Source organism: Athene noctua, chromosome 6 (genome assembly GCF_965140245.1).
Source record: "Athene noctua chromosome 6, bAthNoc1.hap1.1, whole genome shotgun sequence".
Classification (NCBI taxonomy): Eukaryota; Metazoa; Chordata; class Aves; order Strigiformes; family Strigidae; genus Athene; species Athene noctua.
This window is the reverse complement of record NC_134042.1, coordinates 27,822,592-27,844,768: the sequence shown is the minus strand read 5'-3', so window position 1 is coordinate 27,844,768 and position 22,177 is coordinate 27,822,592. Positions and strand designations below refer to the sequence as shown.

At 44.2% G+C, this 22,177-nt stretch overlaps 1 protein-coding gene across 1 annotated transcript in view; it reads right to left on the bottom strand.

Moving 5' to 3' along the window:
- Positions 1-22,177, bottom strand: part of ESRRB (estrogen related receptor beta) — a 91,115-nt gene that overhangs the window by 36,251 nt on the left and 32,687 nt on the right. The window contains exon 2 of the mRNA XM_074910003.1: positions 10,734-11,143. Coding sequence (XP_074766104.1) covers positions 10,734-11,143 — 410 coding nt within the window. The remainder of the gene's footprint in view (positions 1-10,733; positions 11,144-22,177) is intronic.

Genomic DNA, 22,177 nt, shown 5'->3' with positions numbered 1-22,177 from the left:
AAGTTGGTTTGGTGGTTTAGAGCAGGAACTTGAGATTCAAGAGCTCAATCAGAGCTGTAGGGAGGAGTGTAGGTAAGAGCTGAGAGAATGCATGGTATAAGACCAGATTAGAAACAGAGCTCACAATTTAGTAGCACTTGGATGTGACTCGATTTTTGTTCCTACTTTTGTAATGGATTTTGATGTTCTTGTGCAAGACCCCTCCTTCTTCTAAATAAAGACCAACAATCTGATACATTCCAATCTCTGGAAGGGTATGTGTTTGTGATTAGACCTTGGGGCGAACTAAGCAGTTTGAAAGTCCATTGGGAGTCTGAGTGGAAAGACAGAGCACACATTCAAAAAGAAGAAAGCACCATCTGATTTATCTCACTATGCCTGGCCCATACTGGGTGAAAGCCCAGGAGCACACAACCCCCAAAGCCTAAAGGTGATCTGCCTGTGAGTTATAAACTTTCTACCTCTTGCCTCCTGTTTTGTCACAAGACTTGAAACTTGCCCCTAAGCCCCAGTCCAGCCACCCCATTCCTCACCATTGCCCATCTGCCCCCAAAATGCAGTCTGTCTGCAGGAGCAGCGTGTGCCGCACAAGTTGCTTCCATTCAGACTATATTTCGTCATTGTGCAGCACCTGAATTTCAATAGCCAGCAATGTATCAACATTCTCAGAGAGCTGGAAATTGAGATTCAGGCTTGATCTCAAGGTAATAAACAAACTGCTCTAGACACAGAGCTCCAGCACATTACAGACCCATGAGTATGGAGGCCCTGACCTCATGATCTGATAACTGCTGTGACCCACACAGGAAGGAACAAATCTGGGATAAAACTCAAACACAGTCTCCCTTTGGAAGGTTTTGCCTTAGTTTTGATGCCTAACTTTCTCACCAAAGCCAGGACCAGAGTTCTGGAGAGATGTATAATTCCACATTTTGTGGTCCCAAGGCCAAAAATATGCCCCCTAGTACAGACACTATACCAAGGGCACCGAGCCCTTATAGTGGCAGGAGGCAGTGATAGCCCCCATTTGGCTGCTCAAGGTCCCTCTACACTGTGTCAAGCAGATCCCCCACCTACCCCATGCCTCCAGCCCATGGACCTCTTGACAAGTGAAGTACTGGAAATGGTCTACAAAATCTAGATCACAACTAAGTATGATAGTGTCAGAGTAGGTGTAGGTACTATTACAATATACACACCGTATGTACAGCTTGAAAAAGCAGTTATGAAAGGCCCTTCTGTACTGGGATCATGATTGTTAAAGGAGCAGAGCCAGAGGAGGGTGGGCACTAAACAAGCTCCCCTTCCTGGATGGCAAAGCAGCAGCAAACCATGTAGTGCAGCAGCCATGTGGTTTTCTGGTAAGCACAGGTGCAAAAATACACCCAGCACTGGTGGAACATCCTGTTCAGCATGATTATTGCCTTCACATTGAACACAGGCTCATGCACCCCTTCCACACTTGGTGCCCAGCCTAAAGGAAGAAAGCAGCAGCAGCAGCAGCTGTGTCTTACAGCCTTCTCTACAGGGGCAAATGCCAGAGGCAAGGCCTGCTGTATCCTCTTCACACAAGACAATGCTGCCAGAGTAAATGGAGTTTTATATCAGGCCCCAAAACATGCTCTGTGCTGCATGGGTTGAGAGCTACAGGTGGGGGCAACACCTGCCATTATTGCAGGAAATAGGGACATGACCAGGGAAGGCACAATCAGCATTACCCAAGCAGAACTCGTCCAAAAAAACCTATCGTCTCCAAAACTTTAACAAAGTTCTCTGACTTTTTTTTTTTTTGGTGTCTCAATTTCTTTTATGGGTCCTGGGGCTGGCTGCCAGCAGAGTGAGCTGCTCACAGCTCCCTGTAATTTCTGTAAGTGCCCTGTGATAAAGTGATGAGATTAACTCATCGAAATTCCAGCAGCCTCCCAGCGGCTGGCGGTCACACCACCATCCCGGCTGCCGGCACAGGGGGCTTGGAGGAAGCTTCCCCTCCACTGCAGCAGCTGGGGGTGCTGCAAGGCCCTGCAGAAGAGTGTCAGCACACAAGGATGCACATGGACAAGTCTATATGCAAGTACAAAATCTGAATCAAATCTCTGTGTGTCATGAACTGTAGATTATGCGACCCAGGAGGAAAGGGCAGAAAATGGGATAATCTAATAGACAAGGCCTTGCTTTGAACTGTTGCTTATTAGAAGAGATTTTGTTGACTTAGACACTATTTACATCTGATGAGAAAAAAATGCTAGGACCTCACCGATGTCACAGAACAAGATTTACCTAAAAAGTGGCTTCAAAAAGTCATGTGGTGTGTGAACAGATCAGAGTTTGGATTTGTTCTGACTTCATATGTTGCCTTGGAGGGCAAATCACTTCCTCTCTGTGTCCTAGTTTGCTCATCTGCAAAATGAAATGAGCACCAAACCTACCTGCTGGGGAGATTCTGAGTCTTGATTCATTAAGGTTTAACTGTACTTTAAAGCCTTTAGATGAGAGATGCTAAGAAACAGCCAAGCACTATTAAAGTGACAGATCATGTTTTCTATTCTGGAGAACCACAATATTACGTTATTTTCTGTAAAATTAGACCTCTGACAGTTTGGAAGATAATTTCCTGTGCACCTGAAAACTGCACACCAGAGCTTGGTCATTCAAGAGACCCCATAGTCACCATACCTCTCTGGAAGGGAGGGACTGGGAAGAGGAGAATGCCTCCCTGAGCCTGGGGAGCACAGTAAAGTTCCACCCAGCTCCTGCTTAAGTTCTGGACAGGGCTCTTCAGGGGCGTTGAGCTCAGTAGTACAGCACTGAAAGCACAAGCTGCTCTCTGCTTACTGATCCTGCCTTTCTATAAAGTCTCTCTACAAGGAAACTCAAGAAAGATTAGACAGAAATATCCGGAAAGTCTTTAAAGGTAAAAAAATTTCAGCTTATGTTTTCTGAAGAAAACCCCCCATCTCTCCTTTTTCCAGTTTCATCTTCATTGCTTTTCACCGTTCTTTCCCTCTCCCTTCCTTGCACACTCTGTCCTGCTCTGCACTGCTGCACACAGACCTCTCATCTCTTTCTCTGGGTGACTTAGAGGACTAGATGACTGCAGCTTTTCTTAAATTTTGGGGAAAACCCCAGATTCAGAAATATCTGCTATTAAGTTCCAAATTTAATTCATTCAAGTCATGTCTTTCACCCTAATGATCTGACTGCAGTCCCTGATCTGCAGTTGTGACCAACTGTGTGGTGCCATGCTCTGCCGGCTCTCGGGGGCCAGAGGGCTGAGAGCAGGAATTCCCAAGGAAATCCATCTCATCAGTGCCTCAGCTCAGCTTGTGCATTTCCTTTTATTCTAATTATTGTACCAGTTGTTACATTGCCCTCACAGGGTAGGTTTTTTCACTGTTTGGTTGGGGGTTTGGGGGTTTTAGGGCTTTTTTCTTTGTTTTATAAGAACTGCTTGCAAAATACTGTAACCTTAGGAAGGTCCCATCAGGCAGTCAGTATAATGCCTCCATGGTACAGCTATTCTACATGACTGAGACAGTCTGCAGGAGAAGCAACCTGAATTTTCAGCAAGCTACTAGCTGTGATGATACTCTCGTTTTTGTACCCACAAGCTTTTGTCCTGAATCCTTCTTATCTCTGATTCCAAAGGTAAACAGGTCATTTGGGTGTCTTAGTGAAAAGAGACCTGAAAATTGTGAAAAGGTCGTGGTGAGTGCTGTGCCAAACCAGCAATTCCTCTGCCCTCAGCAGGCACCAGTCTGACCTCCTGCACCAGGATAGGGAACACTCATAATATGCATGGACTGGATTCTCTTTACCTTCCACTTAAATTAGCCCTTCTAACTGAGGCATCATAGCCTCAGTCCTGATGCAAGGAGAGGTATTTTTGAAAAATCAGAGGAAAATCTCTCCAATGATCTGCATGAAGTAAGAGGGGTTATTTTTTAAGCCGCAGTTTTCAAAGAAAGGGATTAAACTATTGAACTAGTAAATCTGTATTTAGGCACTTGAGTAAGTGACCTGATTTTCAGAAGGGCTGTCCTTCCTATGCTTCCAGGGACATGTCCCTGCCCTAGGTGCCTGAGTATATACAAGAATCAGTAGAGAATCCTAGTTTTGGAAAGAAAAAAACCCCTACCAAACAACCCAAAAAACCCACAAAAAGCCAAAACAAACCGAAAAAACCCTCAACAAAAACAAACCCCCAAAACTCCCCACTCCAGTAGATGTGTTTATCACTAGCAAGCAAATGAGACTCTGGAAAAGCAGCTGAGAGAAGCCCTAGTGCTTTGTATTACCAAAATGCATGCAACTCAGTAAGAAAAACAGAAATGTGGGTACCAAGGCTTCAGGACTCTTGATGCTATGAGAGGAAAAGGGGGAAAATGAGAGGAAAAGGAAAAGGGGGTAGCTATAGCTGCATCACCAGCACTCCTCGGGGTGGCACACCTGGCTCCTGCTCCAGGAAACACGACTTGGACATTTCACACAGCCTCACTCAAACCAGCCTCTTGCTTGCACGAGGAAGCAGGAGATGGGCCCTGGGGCTCCCTAGTGGCAGCAGTCTGTCCGTAGGGCTTCTGACACTGAAATACTTGTGTTGGGGTTGGGGGGGGGGTGGGGGGGTGGGGGGTGTGTAGCAGGGGAGGGGCTACAGTGTTGGCGCCTGTGAGAAGCTTCTCAAAGCTCCCCACGCTCGGGGAGCTCCCACCTCTGGTCAAGGCCGAGTCAATTAGCGATGGTGGCTGCACCTCTGTGATAATGTATTTCGGAAGGGGAACTTGAGAGGAGGAGTTGTGAGGGAGAAACCCCTGCAAACACCAAGGTCAGTGGAAGAAAGGAGGGGGAGGGAAGGTGCACCGGAGCAGAGACTCCCCTGTGCCCCTGCAGCCCGCGGTCAGAGGGCGGGCTGTGCCCCTGCAGCCCATGGAGGTCAATGGTGGAGCAGATGCCCACCTGCAGCCCGTGGAGGGCCCACGCCAGAGCAGGTGGCTGTGCCCAGAGAGTGCTGGGACTCAGAGGGCAGCCTGTGCTGGGGCAGTTCACCGCTGGGAGGACTGCAGCCTGCGGGAGGGACCCACGCTGGAGCAGCTGGTGAAGAGCTGCAGCCCTTAGGAAGGACTCATGTCAGAAAAGTTCACGGAGGACTTCTCCCGAGAGAGGGATGCCACACTGGAACTGGGGGAGTGTGTGAGGAGTCCTCCCCCTGAGGAGGAAGGAGTGGCAGACACAATGTGTGGTGAACTGACCATAACCCCTGTCCCTTGCTGCCCTGCGCTGCTTGGGGGGAGGAGGTAGAGAAACTGGGAGCAAAGCTGAGCCTGGGAAGAAGGGAGGGGTGGGGGGAGGTGTTTTTAAGATGTGGTTGTATTTCTCACTGTCCTACTCTCATTTGTAAATTATGTGGTTTAAATTAAATTGATAGCCTTTTTCTTTCCCAATCAAGTCTGGTTTTTACCCATGACCATAGTGGGTAAGCCATCCCTCCCTGTCATTGTCTAGATCTCTGAGCCTTTTATTTTTTCCTCTCCATCCCTGAGGGCAAATGAGAGAGTGAGCAGCTTCGTGGTGCTCAGTTGCCCTCTGGTCTTAAACCATGACAGTCCTTTTCTGAAGTTCCACAGAAAATATCCTTCTGCATGGAGTTCTCTGTACAGATGCACTGAGGCAAAAAGAAAACACAAGACTAACAGGGTTGAGATGCACTGCAGATGGTTTTCTGAATCCAAGTGCTAGATCTGTGAAGAGTAAGCAGCACTCAGGCACTAGGATCCAGGGAATACCACATCCCCTGGTTAAGCTTCAGAAGTTTTTGGAAAGCTCAGAATGTCTGGTTTGGCTGTGAACTCTCACCTGAAAAGTAGCAGGCATGTTTCTGAGGAACAGAAGAAGGGACAGTGCCTAGCTGCCACGGCTGCTACTGCAAGCCCTTTGCTCATCCTGTGGGTGTTAATGCTCTTCTGCTCAGGAAAATGAGCAAACTCTCTCAACTCCCTTCTCAGGAGCCACTCTAACCACCATAATGACAACTAGGAAGACCTAAAAGACTACAGATTTTGTTACAAGCCTGTTAGAAGTCCCTACAAGTCTTCTAAGGTGGATTACACACATTTTAAGCCCCTTATTGATTTAAGGGCATCCCAGCACACCAGTTGTGTTGCTACACTCACTGAGTTTGAAGCTTGCAAGGTAAAAGCAGGGAATGCACAGATGCAAGTGGCACTTTGCCTGATACACAACATGCCTATTCAGAAGATGATGGCAATGTGTCTCTTCTTTCTGACTCTCCAATAACCAGTTCTCCCCAATATCACTCCTTGAAAGTCCTGTTGGATCACCTTATGGGTATCAGTTCCAAGCACACAATGAGATGATGCACAAAGATCAGAGAGAAATCTTAAATCAGATTTCTTTTGCTGAGCTTTAAGATTTTATTTTATATGAATGGGTAATTTTAGAAATAGCCTTAATTTTCACCATTTGAAGATGAAAAGTAGATGATGGGTAGTCATAGTCATGAATATGTTGAATAATAAAGGACTCACAGAAGCACAGAAATGTCTAGGTTGGAAAAACCTTGAAGATCATCCAGTCCAACCACTGACTTAACATTGACAGTTTCCAACTATACCATATCCCTCAGCACTAAATTGACCCAACTCTTAAACACCTCCAGGGATGGGGACTCCACCACCTCCCTGGGCAGCCCATTCCAACGTCTAACAACTCGTTCTGTAAAGAAATGCTTTCTAGCATCTAATCTAAACCTTCCCTGGTGCAATTTGAGGCCATTCCCTCTTGTCCTATCGCTTATTACTTGGTTAAAGAGACTCATCCCCAGCTCTCTGCAACCCCCTTTTTCAGGTAGCTGTAGAGGGTGATGAGGTCTCCCCTCAGCCTCCTCTTCTCCAGACTAAACACCCACAGTTCCCTCAGCTGCTCCTCGTACAACATGTATGGACCACGGACTCGTATGGTTGCATAGCACTGTAATTAGATAATATTCAGAACAGGCAAAACTACCTACCAGTTGTAACAATGGATGAACAGAAGATAATGACAATATATTTAATTGATATAAAATGCTCTATCTACTGAGCAAACTATTCAAAGAAGGAATAAAGTTAGATTAAGAAATTATATCTCATAATAAATCCAGCATTTGTCTGTGTCCTAAATTTGGATTAAAGGATTAGTTAGGATTTCCATGAAATAGAAATTCAAAAAGTTTTAATTCAGAAACATCCAAAATGCATTACCTTTCATGTAACAGACCCACTCCATTATATTCAACTAGTATGAAATACTTGGTTTCAAATCAGACCTCTCTTAAGCACTAATAGCAGCACATTTCAATTTGCCCAAAACTCAGACTCTCTCCTATCTTCACTAGAATGCATCTTCCACAATATTCACAAAGTCAGGTGATGCCCATGGCACATGTTTTTATGGAGGATGCTTACATCATGGAAGTAAAGGCAGACGGCCACTAGAATATAATGGGGACCTAAAGCACAATTCCCACAAAGCAATACAATGATAAAGAAATAGGATTAAAATTTTGTCAGGCAGCCTAGCTGACTGAAAATACTTCAGGTCAGTTCAGAATTTCTGACTCTGCCTCAAAGCATGGGAATTCCAGCCCTGGGGTTCAAAATAACATGTTCAGAGAGAAAGGCCTGCAGCCTAGTGGTGTGTGCTGTCATCTCGTCTCAGGTTTTTGCCTTTCCATTCAAGCACAGCCAGTGCTGCAAAATGGAAATGACACACAGGTTTCCAGACCTTGATCCTTCTCTTGGGCCATGTAACACAACATGAGAGAGGTCACAGGTGTGACCCCTCCCATAACCTGTGGGACAGGTTAGGATGCATAGTGTGATCCTGACTTAGTTCAGCAAAACCAAACACTCCAATTCAGCTTGAAGTGAATCAACGGTTTGGATTTTCCCAACTTCTTTTTTTCTCCTATCATCAAAATTTTCCTCGGGGAAATCTGACTTGGTAAATATCCTGCTTTCCTTCAGAAAAATCCTACAGGTGGAAAACTCCCACATAACAATAGTAGTGACCTCAGAGATATCCAGCCATGTCCATGCTGGCTTTCAGCCTATCTTCTCCCCATCACTTGAAAAGCAACAGCCCTTGTGCTGTCCAGGACAGCCTAGCCTCACCTGGGCCTGGCCTCACATAGCTAGGGAGGAAAGTGAGTTGCAGAGTTGTCAGGCTCAGAAAAGGTCTGCAGCCTGGATGTCTGTTCTTTCCACTGCTGCAGCAGCACCAGGGGGAGTGGAAAGGCTATTGCGAGATCCTCCTGCCTCAAGACATGCAGGTTTTACAAGAGTTAATGCAGCTAAAAAAACCCAATAGGCAGATTGAGTTCATTTGTAGCAGGGAAGGGGGGGGGGGAATGACAACTTAGCATGAAGCTCTGCTTCTTGATAAGGGGTATCTAGATAGGGCTGTGGTAGTCTAATCATCCAAGACAGATTTAGATCCATTTTGTAGCAGCATGCACACCTATTAAAGTTACCAAAAGTACGGCCAGCAGATTAAGTACTCTCATAATGGTCATCAGTTCTTCCTCTTTCAATACTCAAGCACAGAGAAGTGAAGTGGCTGGTCTGAGAACACAAAAGCCTGATGATAAATTTACCTACTGCATCTCCTGAGCACCTGGGAACTCTTGGGGTCATAGCTCCATCTCTGTGCTCAAACCACTGACTCAATGCCCTTCCCAGATACAGAATCATGGCAAGCCTTTTGATAATAGCAGAGTGCAACTGTGTAACATACACATCTACATGCTTTCTGCACACTCTACATCAACACTAGGCAGCCTGGATGAAGATTTTCCCACTTCTTCAGTTAGATGCTTAATACATCTACTGAATATAATAGAGTTGCAGGATGAACACCTTTTGGAAATGCTTTTGCCACTCGCCATCTCTTTTACATGATCCTTAAACTCTTTTTCCTTGCATACCCAGGGCTGTTCTTGGATATCTGCACACACTGCAGCAGAGCCCTTGGAATGGTGCATTTTCTTGACTCAACCAAACTCTGCAGATCTATTTGCTGCCCACTTCCCTGGGCTCAGCCTTCAGCTCCATAGCTGAAATTGCTCACCCTCAGGCACAACACACTCAACTCTCCCACTCTTGGGAATAAAAGCATTTTGATACCTCAGTCACCAGTCCAAGTGGATGACGGGTTAAGAGAAAACGCTGCTTACTCCTTTTCCCAATCTGTTACACATTAACAGGCAATCAATTACAGAACCACAGGGAGAATACAGCTGTGCTGGCAAGAAGAGGTTGGAGGGAAGCACTCTCCCTTGCAACTAAGTCAGCTGACATAACACCCAGGCTGATGCAGGCTCTGGGTACTGCTGCACTGCATAATTTTCTTTCGATTTTCTATGAAAACTCTTCAAAAGTTCCTAGGACTATTTCTCTCTCTCCAGGTTAGCCCTCTCTTCTGCTCTGCCACAGAGGTGTTCCAGTATCGCTCCCATGAGGGGTTAGTTTTTCAGTCTCTTCCTATACAAGGAGCCCCCAGGGCTTTGCTTCAGAGTACTACCCTGTCCCTCCTTTAGCACCTGAATGTGCCAAGAAGAAACACTGGGAATGGGTCCAAGTGCTGGAGGAGGGACAGAGTCAGTGCTGACAGTCAGAAGTGCAAGTAAAAGTTCACATTCAATCACAGGAGATTCAGCAATGACAAATCACAGAAACCCTGCCAGGCAATAGGCCAGTGCCCTAGAGATGGCCATGCTTTCCATGTAGCATAATAAAAGAGGAAGAGTCAGTGGGGCAATATAGAGTGATTATTTCCACAGCTGGATAATAGTAAGGAGAGACATTCAGAATCTATGAAATTAAGCTAGAAATAGTGAATTCTGCAGAGGCCTGGGCTAGCCTGCACCCTGCTCTGTCCACTCCAGAGTTGAACATTCCCAGTGACAGAGTGTAATCAGGCCCATTCAATGAACAAAAATAAAATGAGTGCTCTCCCCACATGTGCATTTCTTTCATTCCACAGGAGTCAAAAGAACTGTTGGTGTGGTGGATTCACCCCAGTCAATAGTCAAGTACACACACAGCTGCTTGCTCACTGGACATCTGTCTCCAGTCAACCCACCATGGTTGGGTAAACACAGTACACTTTCTACTGGAAGGTGAATGATCCTGTCCTTTTTCCAGTTAGAGAATGTAGGAAATAAAGGGAGTATCTGTAAGTCCAGGCACGTTTGCTCACATGGGGCCTTGCTTGTGTAAGTATACCCAAGCATCCCCGGATACTAGAGCTTTCACCTCAAGGTGCAGACATCTCTACAGAGACACCATGTCTAGGCAGAGGCATCTACTCTTCAAAAAGGCCTTAAAAACACGTTCAGACTGCAAAGCATTTCCTTTCCAGGCCTCACTCCACTAGCAGAGGCAGGAAGATCCACTAGGCCAGATACCCAGATGTGGTAGCCAGCCAGGCTAGGAACTTGACAAAGGTTCCTACCACCACAAAGTCTAACTTCATGTCCAGGTTGATTTGGAAGGATCAGAGCTGAAAAGGAGGAGAGAGGAAGCATACAAAAGGATGGAGGGTTAGGTGCATTACATTCACCCTCCCTTTCCCCCTTTTATATGACATGGAAACACTGCAGTCTCAGCAATGCCTGGGGCCGCCTCCCTTTTTTGTTACGGAGTGAATGTCTCAGTTTCCCTCCCTTCCCACCATACCTTGAATAGTCCTCTTGAAGAAGGCTTTGCACGCCTCACAGGAAGCCACGCCGTAGTGGTACCCCGAAGCAATGTCCCCACACACCAGGCACAGCCGCTTGGGGATTGCATTGAGCATGTACTCGCACTTGGTGGGTGAGTCCTCCATGATGGCGCTGGCGCAGTCGTCGTAACGCTTACGGCAGGACCCACCACCAATCCCTGTGCCATTGAACATGGGTGGCGAGTCCAGGCCATTGGGGTGGCCACCCATGGCAATGCCGTAGCCACCGCTAGCGTCGGAGGAGCCGCTTGGGCTGTGGTGGCTGATGGCGTCGATGCCAGAAGATGGGCTGGAGGGCTCGGTCTTGATGAAGGACCCACAGCTGGAGGAGAGGTGCCGCTCCTCCGTGGCCATTCTGCCGAGCAGCCTGCGGGGAGAGAGCAAAGGCACTCAGCGGCCTCCTGGCCAAATTCAGCTCCAGGTTGGTCAAAAAAGAGCCCTCCTTTTCCCACCTCCGACCAACTCCAGTTGGCTCAGGCAGTTCAACCCCTCCCAGGTCCTTCTCCTTTAGGAATATCAGTACAACTCACTAAGAACAGTCCGCCTACTCCCACAAACTCACACTAGAATAAAAGATAAGGCTATTCATGTAGATCATAATTTCAGGCTGTTCACAGGCTGCAGTACTGGGAAGGGGCATCAGTGCTAATGAGGCAAAATCTACCCAGAGCACAATCTACCCCTGGGACAGCAGAAAGAAATGAGCCTGTCTGTAGCAGGCCAGGTGAAAAAGATGTTTGGTTAGTTCAGGTTGTACTGCCCTGGTTCTAGGCAAAAAGTTCCCTAGTAGACCATGCAGAAAAGACCTGCTCAGATTGGATTTCATTTATAATACAGAAGTCTTTGATTAATTTTCATGTTGGATTCCTTCCCTCCCCGCCTTCACTGTCATCACTAAAAGAGAAGCTTAGAAACTGAAGGAAAATAATCTGATCAAAAGTTTCCTCCAGCTTAATCTTAAATCTTAATCTTCCTTCTATTTACTAGTATAGGGCTTTTGCATGGAGATGCTTCTCTCAAATTCCCACTTCCTAGAGAGAGGGTTATGCTCTTAAGTATATGGGAAGGACTGCATCTTTACGAAATTTGCAAGCTCTTATTTATTTTAGTCACAGATAGCCTTACTTCTTATATAAATGTTCAGTCTTTTTTTAGAACACTGCTAATTTTTATGATATCTTACAGCAATGATTTTCAGGGATTACTTGTGCAGTGTATGAACAAATAAAAAATCCCACTTTTATTTGCCTATACTGCATTTATAGCCTTTCAGACTCCCTGAACATCTTCTGACTCTCCTTCTCATGAAATGTACTTTTTCCATGTTCTCCTCATTCAGCTCTTTGTTATCTATATTATTGTTCTCCATGCAGAAGCTTTTGCAGACCTCTTATCTGCTTCATCATCCATCTCTGAACTTCCTCTAATCTGGCTATTTCTGTTCAGTCTAGAACAGAGTTCAATGAGCCAGCTCCTCAGCAGCATGAAGCTGGCACTGCTCCATCATTTCTCCAGCTGAAGGTCTGGACAGTAGTCAAGACAAAGGCACGCCATCAATTACCTCCTGACGTTACCATATTTTCAATGTTATTTTCAGCCGATGTATTATATAACTTCTTATATTGTTTGCTTTTTTGGTCTTTAAATTAAAACCTAAATTGTTAGCATTTCTTCAACAGGGAATATCAGGAAGTTAATTATTGCAATCCTCAGATCTTTTTCTGACTTGCTACAGTTAATATAGAATCCATTAAGATGTATGAAAAATCAAATTAATGCCTTCTGGTGTGCAATGTTTTGCAATGGTCAACAGTGTATTTCATCTATCACTGTGCTGTCCGTGCACCCAGGTTTATTAGGATCCTCTGGAGTTCTTCAGTTTTCCTTAATAATTTGATGTCATCTGCAGAGATTCATTGTTTACCCACTTCCCAGATCATTAACACGTGAATCAAACACCATAACACTGATCTTTGTGGGTGATTTGTGTTAACCTTTATCACGCTGGAAATTGACTTCTCTTCCTTTTCTGGGTAGAGTATGCCTACTCTTTCTTTTCTGTCTCAGCCACTTTTAAATTGATAATAGTATTAACCTGAGAGGTTAAATTTTCCCTTCAGGGAGATAATTTTTCAAAGGCCTTTAAAAAAACCTAAATACATGCATTTTCCTGATGACATGTCCAAAGAATTCTGACTGACTGGGGATGTTTGAGTTTTCTTCTTGAAATCTCTGCTGGTCATGTTAGCAATTTCTATTTCTATTTCAGTTTCAGCCTATTTATGTGGTATTTGTATCAGTTCCTTCTGCCAAGAGGTCAAACCATCATGGGATGGGACAAAACATTCTGTGTTACAGCAAGGCTGGAATGCACAGATATTACATCTGTGTGCCTGTTGATATGAATGTAGATGTTTGATATGCAGCAACTTCACAGTCCTGCGTCCTTATGATCTCATTTGACCCAAGTATCTCCTAATTTTCCCTTCTCTGTTTCATCCTCGATGTTTGACCTCATCTCCTATCTCTGGGATCGATCAGCCAAGTTTGTTATTTGGCAAGACTGTTGACCTTGAGAGTATGGGCAGGCATCTCACGTTCCTCAGCTGCTTTGCTTGGTGTTACCTGAGAGGAATCCAGAGTTTGGACCCTCTCAGAGATAGTGTGATGAGTTGATGAATGCCCATGCCTTGCCCAGAGGGTCACAATGGAATAGAGGCCATGAAGCAGTTACAGGAATAATTGCTGCAGGTGCATTCATCTTTAATCCCACAGGGCACCTAGACAGATTGCAGATCTCCTGGTGTAATGCCAGCTGACTGTGGAGGAAGATGAAGCTTTGCTAGCTGAGACCAGATCTTAGCATTTCACAGCAAGGCTGAAAGCTGCTGTGCTGGCCGGATTCTGGAACCTTCCGCTACCTGAGAAGTGCATTTGTAGTAAAAATCTGAAGATCCTTGGGCACAATAACATGAGAGTAGGGTCAAAATGGAAGGCAAAAACCACCATAAACACTGTTCTGCACCGAGGAACTCCACAGTAAAAGGAGTTGGCATAATGTTAAGGGCAGACAGAGGACAACATTATGAAAAAGGCATGACAAGGAGGTAAGCTGTACTGTCAGATTCAGTCAGCAGAGTTCAAATCTCAGCTTTTGTTTCTTAAAAAGCCCAAAATTCACAGACGACCTCAAGAGGACCCACAAAGGTATTTCTCTCCACTGGGGAAAAAAAAGGAGGAGATCAGTCTCCTAGGACCAATTCACTTCTCAACTCACAATCTCAATTAAGGAGCCTTCCCTCCCAGGGCAGGCAAACAGTGACTGATGGTGAATGAAGAATAGCAACAAAGCCCCTATATCCTTACAGCTGAGGACACTCCTGTTCCCTTCCAAGAGACAGTAATACATAGCAAGTTCTGGTTAGATATGAACGCATGCTTTAGAGGCAAAAGTCCTTAAACACCAAGACAGATCAAAGATCATAGCTAAGGTGACTTCACCCATTCCAGAGCTTGTACTTTTCTTTTCTGGCCTCTGGTACAACTTACATAGTGGATTAGTGCTGGGTACCACACACTGAGTTAAGCTTCACCAGCTCTGACTTTCTGCAAGTCTCATGGATATCCTGTGGTGATTTTAAAACAGACTCAGAGTGTCCCCTGGCAATGAAATACAACATCTTGAACTTCAAGAAGAACAGCTAAATGTTTTTTGCAAAGAGTTCAAAGTGATGAACAGCCATTTTGCTCAGCTCTAGTTACCTTAATAGGAATGTAAAAGGAGAGAGACTTGATCCAACTCTCCTCCGTGCTGGCACAGGAAACTCCGTTACTATTTCTGTGTCCATGTAACAGGCTTAGAGGTTCTAAACATTTCGTTCTTTTCACCTTTCCTCATCATAGGTCGTTCCCTCTAATCCCTTTAGCATCTTTGTGGCCCTTCTCTGGATTTGTTCCAATTTGCCTGGGTCTCTCTTGCAGCAAGGTGCCCCGAATCGCACAGTGCAATGCCGCAGCACTACAGGGGAGAGTCACTCTGGAAAGCACGCAGCCAGGCAGACATATGGACCAACTGAGCAGTAGCTCTGCCAGACATCAGGTTGCACATCAGCTCACATCATTTGATAGCCATTGTCTCATTGGGACCTCTCTGAACATAAGCTGCTTTTGCCACTGTGCTCTGTACAACATGAAATTTGGAGATTCTCCTTGTTCCAAAGTACATCCAGTATCATCTTTAAACCACACACTGCTAATTGCCACTTGTTTTACCAAACCCTGTTAATAATGCTCATTTTTTCAGCTTAGTTTTTCTTTTTTATACTCTGATTTTTTTCCTAGTATCTTTCAGTTCTGTCAACCGTAAATTTGAGAACTATGCCTTTTACATTTTCCTCCAGGTCACTAATGGATATTTAAAACCAAAACATAGCCCCTTTGGACACCACCTTTGCAGAAAGATAAAGAATGTCTCTAACCCTTCTGTTTACACTCTGTCAGATAATCCATGATTCATTTCACAGGATTTGTATCAAAACCAATTTAATCTAATTTCCCTAATAAGATCTTGCACAGCTTTGTGTCAAAAGCCCATGCATGGTCCAGAGACAGTCTATCCACTGCATTCCTTTTGTCCACTAATTATCTAATTGTATCAAGAAAGGTTATTGCTTGCTGTACTCCTGTTTCATAAACCCATTGCTGTTTATCACTAACAATGTTGTTAGCCTTTCCATGCCTATAACTGCTCTCAGACGAGCATGCTCTGATCTCAGCAATTCCGGGTGTAAATACACAGGTTTAGACCAAGTCAAGATTGTGCTTTAGGTTTTTAGCCATTAATGTTATCTCCCTCAGGCAGTGATGTTGGGTTACAAGTTTCTCCAATTCTTCTCCACCCTTTCATCTTTTGCTATTTCTCTGTAATGGCTGGACGGCTTATAAGTTTAATGCTCTCTTGAGAACAACAGCAATAATAAGAGAGGGAAAGAATGCTAGATGGACAGGAACAGAAAGGGACAAAAGATTAGTGTTATAAAATCAAAGCAGTAAATATTGCCCCCCATTTTTCTTGTCTTAAACTTCAAGGATTACAAGTTTGGGATTCATGCTGATAAGGCTATTCTATTGCACATCCTTTGAGGTTATTTTTGCCAGAAATAGTAATTTGTAGCTATGTTCACCTCTTTACCCCACTTCTAGACATGAAAATTACAGGAGTTCAGTTCTCTATCTACAAACCTTCACCTGACTCAAGAAAACAAGGCCCACACCTGCTTAGCAAGACAGCCAGAACAATATCCAGCTTTGTAAGAGAAGGTAACTTTTTACCACTGGAAGAACTCTTTATTGGCTAAAGGTATCCACAACTCAGTAACTTAGTATCATCTGAGCATCTAAGTGCTGATGCAAACCCAACTATTTGACCCTATATCTTCTCCATGCAGCACTCCCTGTTCCAAACTGGATCAAGGAAAGTTTAGAGGCAACACTGCTGAGCTTCTCTAGTGGCTGATCCTCATTATGTGATCTTCAACAGGAAAGGCAAGGATAGCTCAGTGCTATACTCCACTTTCCTGGAGGAACGTAAGTAATGGGCATCATAAGTTCTGCCACGTAGACCAGTCCCTTCACCAGTATTTTCTGATAAAATCACAAACTCACCAAGCCGATGTATTGGAGATTTCCAACAGTAAGACTGAAATTGTCATTAAAATGAATGCTGAAATATAGCTGTAGGACTAGTATTAGCTGAGGGAAGGAGAGAGAGAGAATACTCAGGCCCTCCTCAGGCAAAACCTTCTCTATTCTGGGCACAAGAAGAAATGTAAAAGGTCAGAAATGGGCTTTTTTGGGTGGTTCTCACAGCTGGATGTGGATTCCAGACAGAATGAATTCTCGATTTTTTAAAAACCGTTTTAAGATCTACCATAAAATTGAAAACCCCTGCAGGCGAGATGCCTGTACAGCTTGTAACTTCCAGATGCCCTATGGCTGCGCTTGTGGAACTGCACTTCAGTCCTGAAGTCCACAAACAAGGGAGTCCTCATGGTAGATACAAGTTTTACTGACAAAACCTGCCAGTATAAACATGTTCACTTCAGGTCCCAGCTTGTGACAAAAGCACACTTTGGATTCCACAGATATTTTTAAACCAACCACGAAAGACTAAAGACACTTTAAGCTGCAGAAACACAAATGATTTAAACAGAGATAAAACATCCAACCTCTTCTCCAGTACAGGCCTATTTTTGATATCAGTATGTGTTAGCCCAGATGACATAAACCCGCACTGCACGTGTAAATGAGATGCGCATATCATGCCATGATGCTGTTTGAGCCACAGAGACTTTGTGTCCTTTGTGGGCCACATGAGAGAGCACTGCAACCCACAGCTGGCTGACAAACAATATAGATCAGCTTCAAACAATATCAATCAGCTTCTATACTGGCTACTACACTGGCTGCAACCGCAGCAACAAGCCAAATTTATCAGGTGGGGTTTTTTTTAGATACAGGAGACAGAAATAAATAATGTTTCCCAAGTGGCACCGCTAGACATGACAGCTGCAATAACAGCCAGTGTAATTTTAGGTCACATATGCAAAGAGTTAATGTCATGGAGCTGAGATGCCCACACCTGTTGGGCGACCTGCTCTCACCACAGACAGCTCACCCCCATGCTCCCATCCCTGCCTCTCTGCTTTGGGGACACTCACCACTGGGCTAGGGAGGCAAGGGGTCAGCACACCCACTGGTTGCTCCTGCTCTTCTACTCAATACGGATGTCAAATGAGAGAGACATCATCTTTACTGACAGCTCTTGTCCACACAACAGTCCAAGAATAATGGGACCTGCCAATGTGCCGCTTCACTCCTGTACAGTGGATAACTCAGCCATAGCAGCCACAGTCCAGGAAGCTTTTCTGGGCTTATTCTATCATACAGGAACATATGCTGTTCCCAGGACAAGCTTCTCTGGGGGTAGGCAAGAGCCTGTGTGCAAGTACATGTGTGATGGGCATGACCATAAACATCAATTGCCAAGTTACCAGTGCATAGGATTTAGAGACTTTTTGTTTAAATCACATGATTTTTGCATTGCTATAAAGGACAAGAGAGTCAGAATCTCAGATCAACCTAAATATTTTTCTCTGGAGTGCAGTAGAGTTCAGTCATGTTTGCTAGTGGCAGCTCCCTTTGGCTTGGATGGGATATGCTTCTATTCTGTAGAGTATGGCAAACTCCAGACAGCCTGTTTGCAATGCATTTGTCCATAACACGCCTAAACAAATACTACATACTTGTCTTTGGAACAAACATAAACCATAGTTTAGCAACAGGCTGATGAGCTTGCTCTCTAATTTAGAGGGGAAAGCATTGTGTGACTTCTACTCCATAGCACGAACCTGTAATTCACAAACCTGTACTGCCAGGTTGTAACTAGGTCCAACTGTCAGCATTTTATTCTAAAAGAGCTACACCATCCTAATTCCAATTACAACCATTTTCTGTTGCTTTTGGCTTTGCTGGGCATCTGGACCTGGCTTATTTTGTAAAAATGCATCACACTTGGCCTGCCTTTCACCCTTGCCCTGAAGGGAGATATAAATTTTTTTTACTTGCTTTATAATTTGATGGTGGGTCAGGGGAAGACCTTTTGAGCCAGAAGACTGAAGAAGCTAACATGAAAATATGTAAGGAAGCCAGCAAAGTCTCAGATTCCTAACTGCAAGAGCCTATCTAGAGACCTGTCTCCAGGGGTCAGTTCCCCTGGTATGCCTGAAAAAAACTGGTTTGTAGGACATCTACTGAGGTATGTTGCTGGATGAGACCAGTTCTGTCCTGCAGACTGAAGGAACATATTCATTTCAGAGCAGGGGAGATGGAGGCCCAACTTGTGCTCTTCTGCAGGCTAAGGAGATGGAGACAGCAAGTGTTCATACTCTGTCTCTTACACAAATAGTATTTGTTTGTCTAATGCCCAGGAGACATTCTATCCCTTTGACCCATTGCATAACCAGAGCCCAGTTACGTATCGGTAGATCTTCTCTAGCCCAAGTTAGCTTATGCTGATGAAAACTGCCGCAGCAAACAGTCTGGAGGCTGCTTAATAAATAAATAATGCTTCTCATGGACAGAAGACATTATGGATTTCCTACTAGTCTTCATCCCTCTCCTCATTCTTGTAATTTCTCTTCACCCTTAGGACAACACTCTTGGTAGTAAACGGTAAGAAGTATTACACAGATGAAGTGACAATTAATCTGGAGGTGTGACATATATTATCAGTTCACTCTCTTATTAACACATTGCTTTTTGAAGGTACTTTGCCCTCTGGTGTACTAATGGCACTCCCTCCTGAGTGAATTGTTTTAGCACTTGAACTAATGTTTCTTGCTTATATTTACTGTTGATATCACAGCAAAACAAGAACCAGGATTGACCTGCTGTTCACTATTTATCCAAATTCAATCACCACCCTTTCTCCTGCATGTTATCATTCTGTGTTTCACATTTCCATTTCTTCCTCCCCTATTCTACGTCTGGAAGACTGCTCACACCAGTTCAACAATTTTGCCTGCATACAGCAAAGCTGCAACTCAATCCTTGTTGAAATGCTCAGCTAGACCTTGAATGTCTTCTTTATATTCTGCCTATCTTTTAATCTATATCTTTCTTAGAACCTTCAGTGTCCTTCAGACACTTGTGAATGAGACCCATACAACAGCACGTTCAGTACACAATTCAAACACTTGTACGTCAGAATTTTGCTTCTACCTTTTCAGCTGGGCAAGGAAAGCAAAACCTCCAGCACTACCATTCACATCACATTTATTTTTGCATCCTAGTCTCATCTCACATAGACCTTTCCTTTCACTCAGTACCCTCTTAGCATTTCTGAGAGAAAATTGCCACCAGTGCAAATTCTTCAGCCTGCACTTCCTTGCATTTCAAAATATCCATTGAAGGCACCCCTCCCTTCAACCTCCCCCACAATTCATGATGAACAATGGCATGAAAAAAAGAGAGACCCAGAGGTATTGCTTAATTCCTCTAAGTTGTTTGAGGAAGGAGTTAGGATAGGAGATACTTACAAATGAAGTACATCATCCTAAGAGCAAATGTGAGAAGAGACTTAACATTTCTTTATGAATACTAGTTTACTGAAAGAGGACTCTGTGTCTATTCATACAAAATCTGAACTTGTGTGTTCTCCAACCTGGTTACATTTAGGAATTCTCTGAGTTTGACCTGTTAATTTTTTTTTGGAGGGTTTCTGTTTCTTACACATCAAAACTTACGGTTGTAGTGGGACTCTCATTCTCTCACCCTTGCCAAGACAATCCAGACAGAACAGATGGGCTTTGCCTAGATTCCACCTGTAGCTCTTGAAGAAATCTATAATTAAGTGCCTCATCATTAGAAACATTACTCAAAACCAGACAGATCCTGAAAAACTGACTGAAATTAGTTCCACATAAATTACCGCATGGAAAATAACAATGGGCAATTAGTGCTCTTCAGTTTGAAATAATCTTTATCCCCGACTCTCCAGAAACCATTTCTAAGATCATATGGTAGCAAAGCAAGCTAACAGTGTGAGAGCAAACACTGGCATAAGGGAGATGGCCCAGAACCACTAGAAAAATGTGGAAGCAGGAATGGGTTGGGCTGTCAGTGAGGACGAAGGCCCAAGAGGAGAACTGCATGGGGTCAAGGCCATACAAGAAACCTGTGCTACACAGTGAGGCTGAGATACAGCACTTGAACAAGCAGAGAAAGCGAGCGCGTGAGAGAGGTAACTGTAGACTGGGCTCCTCTCAAGCTAATGAACACCACAGGTTTTGAGGAGGAGAGGCGATACATGGAAACACCGTTTCCTTCTGCACACCTTACGGCTGTAACATACAGGATTATCTTAAACTACCTATTTAAGATAACCTCAAGGTTCAGTTTTGCTGAGTCTTTAAAACCTCACCTTTGGTAGGTATTTAGCAGATCTCTTACCACATACTACACATACTAAGTAGCCAGTTGTAGCTGACCCAAATTCCAGCTTGAAACTCTAATGACTTGTTCTAAATCCAATTCATTCATCCATCTTCCAGACTGTTTGTCCCCATTTCCTTTGACTGACAAAGTAGCTTCCAGTCCACTCAAGCCCAGCCCTACCTGAGGCCCCATGGTGTCCTACTTTCTTAGTTGCCTAAACCAAGAGATGAGGCGGCGGCCATGGCCAACAAACCATTCTTTAGACAGAAAACTGTGTAACAGCACAAGCACATAACTTTCCCCGGCACTCTGTGTAACTTGCATATTCATTTCTCTAGACAAAAAAAAAAAAACACCAAACAACCCATCCCAAACAATTTCTAAAGCAAAATACTTTTAAATTGCCTCAATTTTCCTCCCAAACTGGCATCACTGTTTGAAAATGCAACTAAATATGACTACAAAAAAACCCAACACAAAAGTATTCCTTTCTGTAATGGTGAATAGATTATCTCCTCATCCCAGAAGTTTTCATTTTTTCCCTGTTATTATTTTGGGACATAAAAGAAAAGAATACAAGCTTGCAAGATCTCCAACCTCAGTTTTACTTCCTCTTCCTGTCCCTACTAATGGACAAGCAGAAACCAAAAGACAGACACAGTAAAGCAGACAGGCAGGCAGTCAGGCACCCACAAAGAAGCTATACAGCCACTTCTACATTCTCATATAGTACCTTTCTGAGATAGACTTAAATGTAACATAGCTTTATTCTGTAGGATATCTGTGTATAGCAGGTATGCATACATATAATAAATTTATCATGTAATTACACACAAACTCCTTTCTTACAAGCACCCTCCCACACCTCTCCTTTCCTCTTTATGTGGATGCACCTAGCTATCAGTCCAGCAGCTTTGCTATAGAAGCCAAACTATGACTTCATATTTCCAGATCATCACTGTGAGTGTTCAGACCTTTACAGCAAACATAATGCACTAAAGCAAAAACAAACAATCAAAAAACCACTGCCTGAGCTACATCATCTGTACACATTGAGTCACAGCCCTGTGTCAGAGCATGAGAAGACCTCACATGATTTTACGTATGTCTGCACTGTCTGATCTCATATTTAAGAACCGATTGTTCTCTGTCCAGAGGCCTGGAACCCTCCACAGACACTACTAGGAGGGGGGTGGGGGGGAGCCTCTTCAAAGAAGGAACCCAAAAAGAAGCAAGTTTCAGCAGCCGACAGCCCAGTGTGACCCAATGCGAACCAGCTCACCCTGCCGGCATGTCCTCCCTGCTGCGCTTGTTCCCTTTGCCCTTGGAATGCTATCACTTATTATCACGCTGACTTCTCCAGATGGGGCATTTTGGCTATTGATCTGATAAATAAACAGCCTGC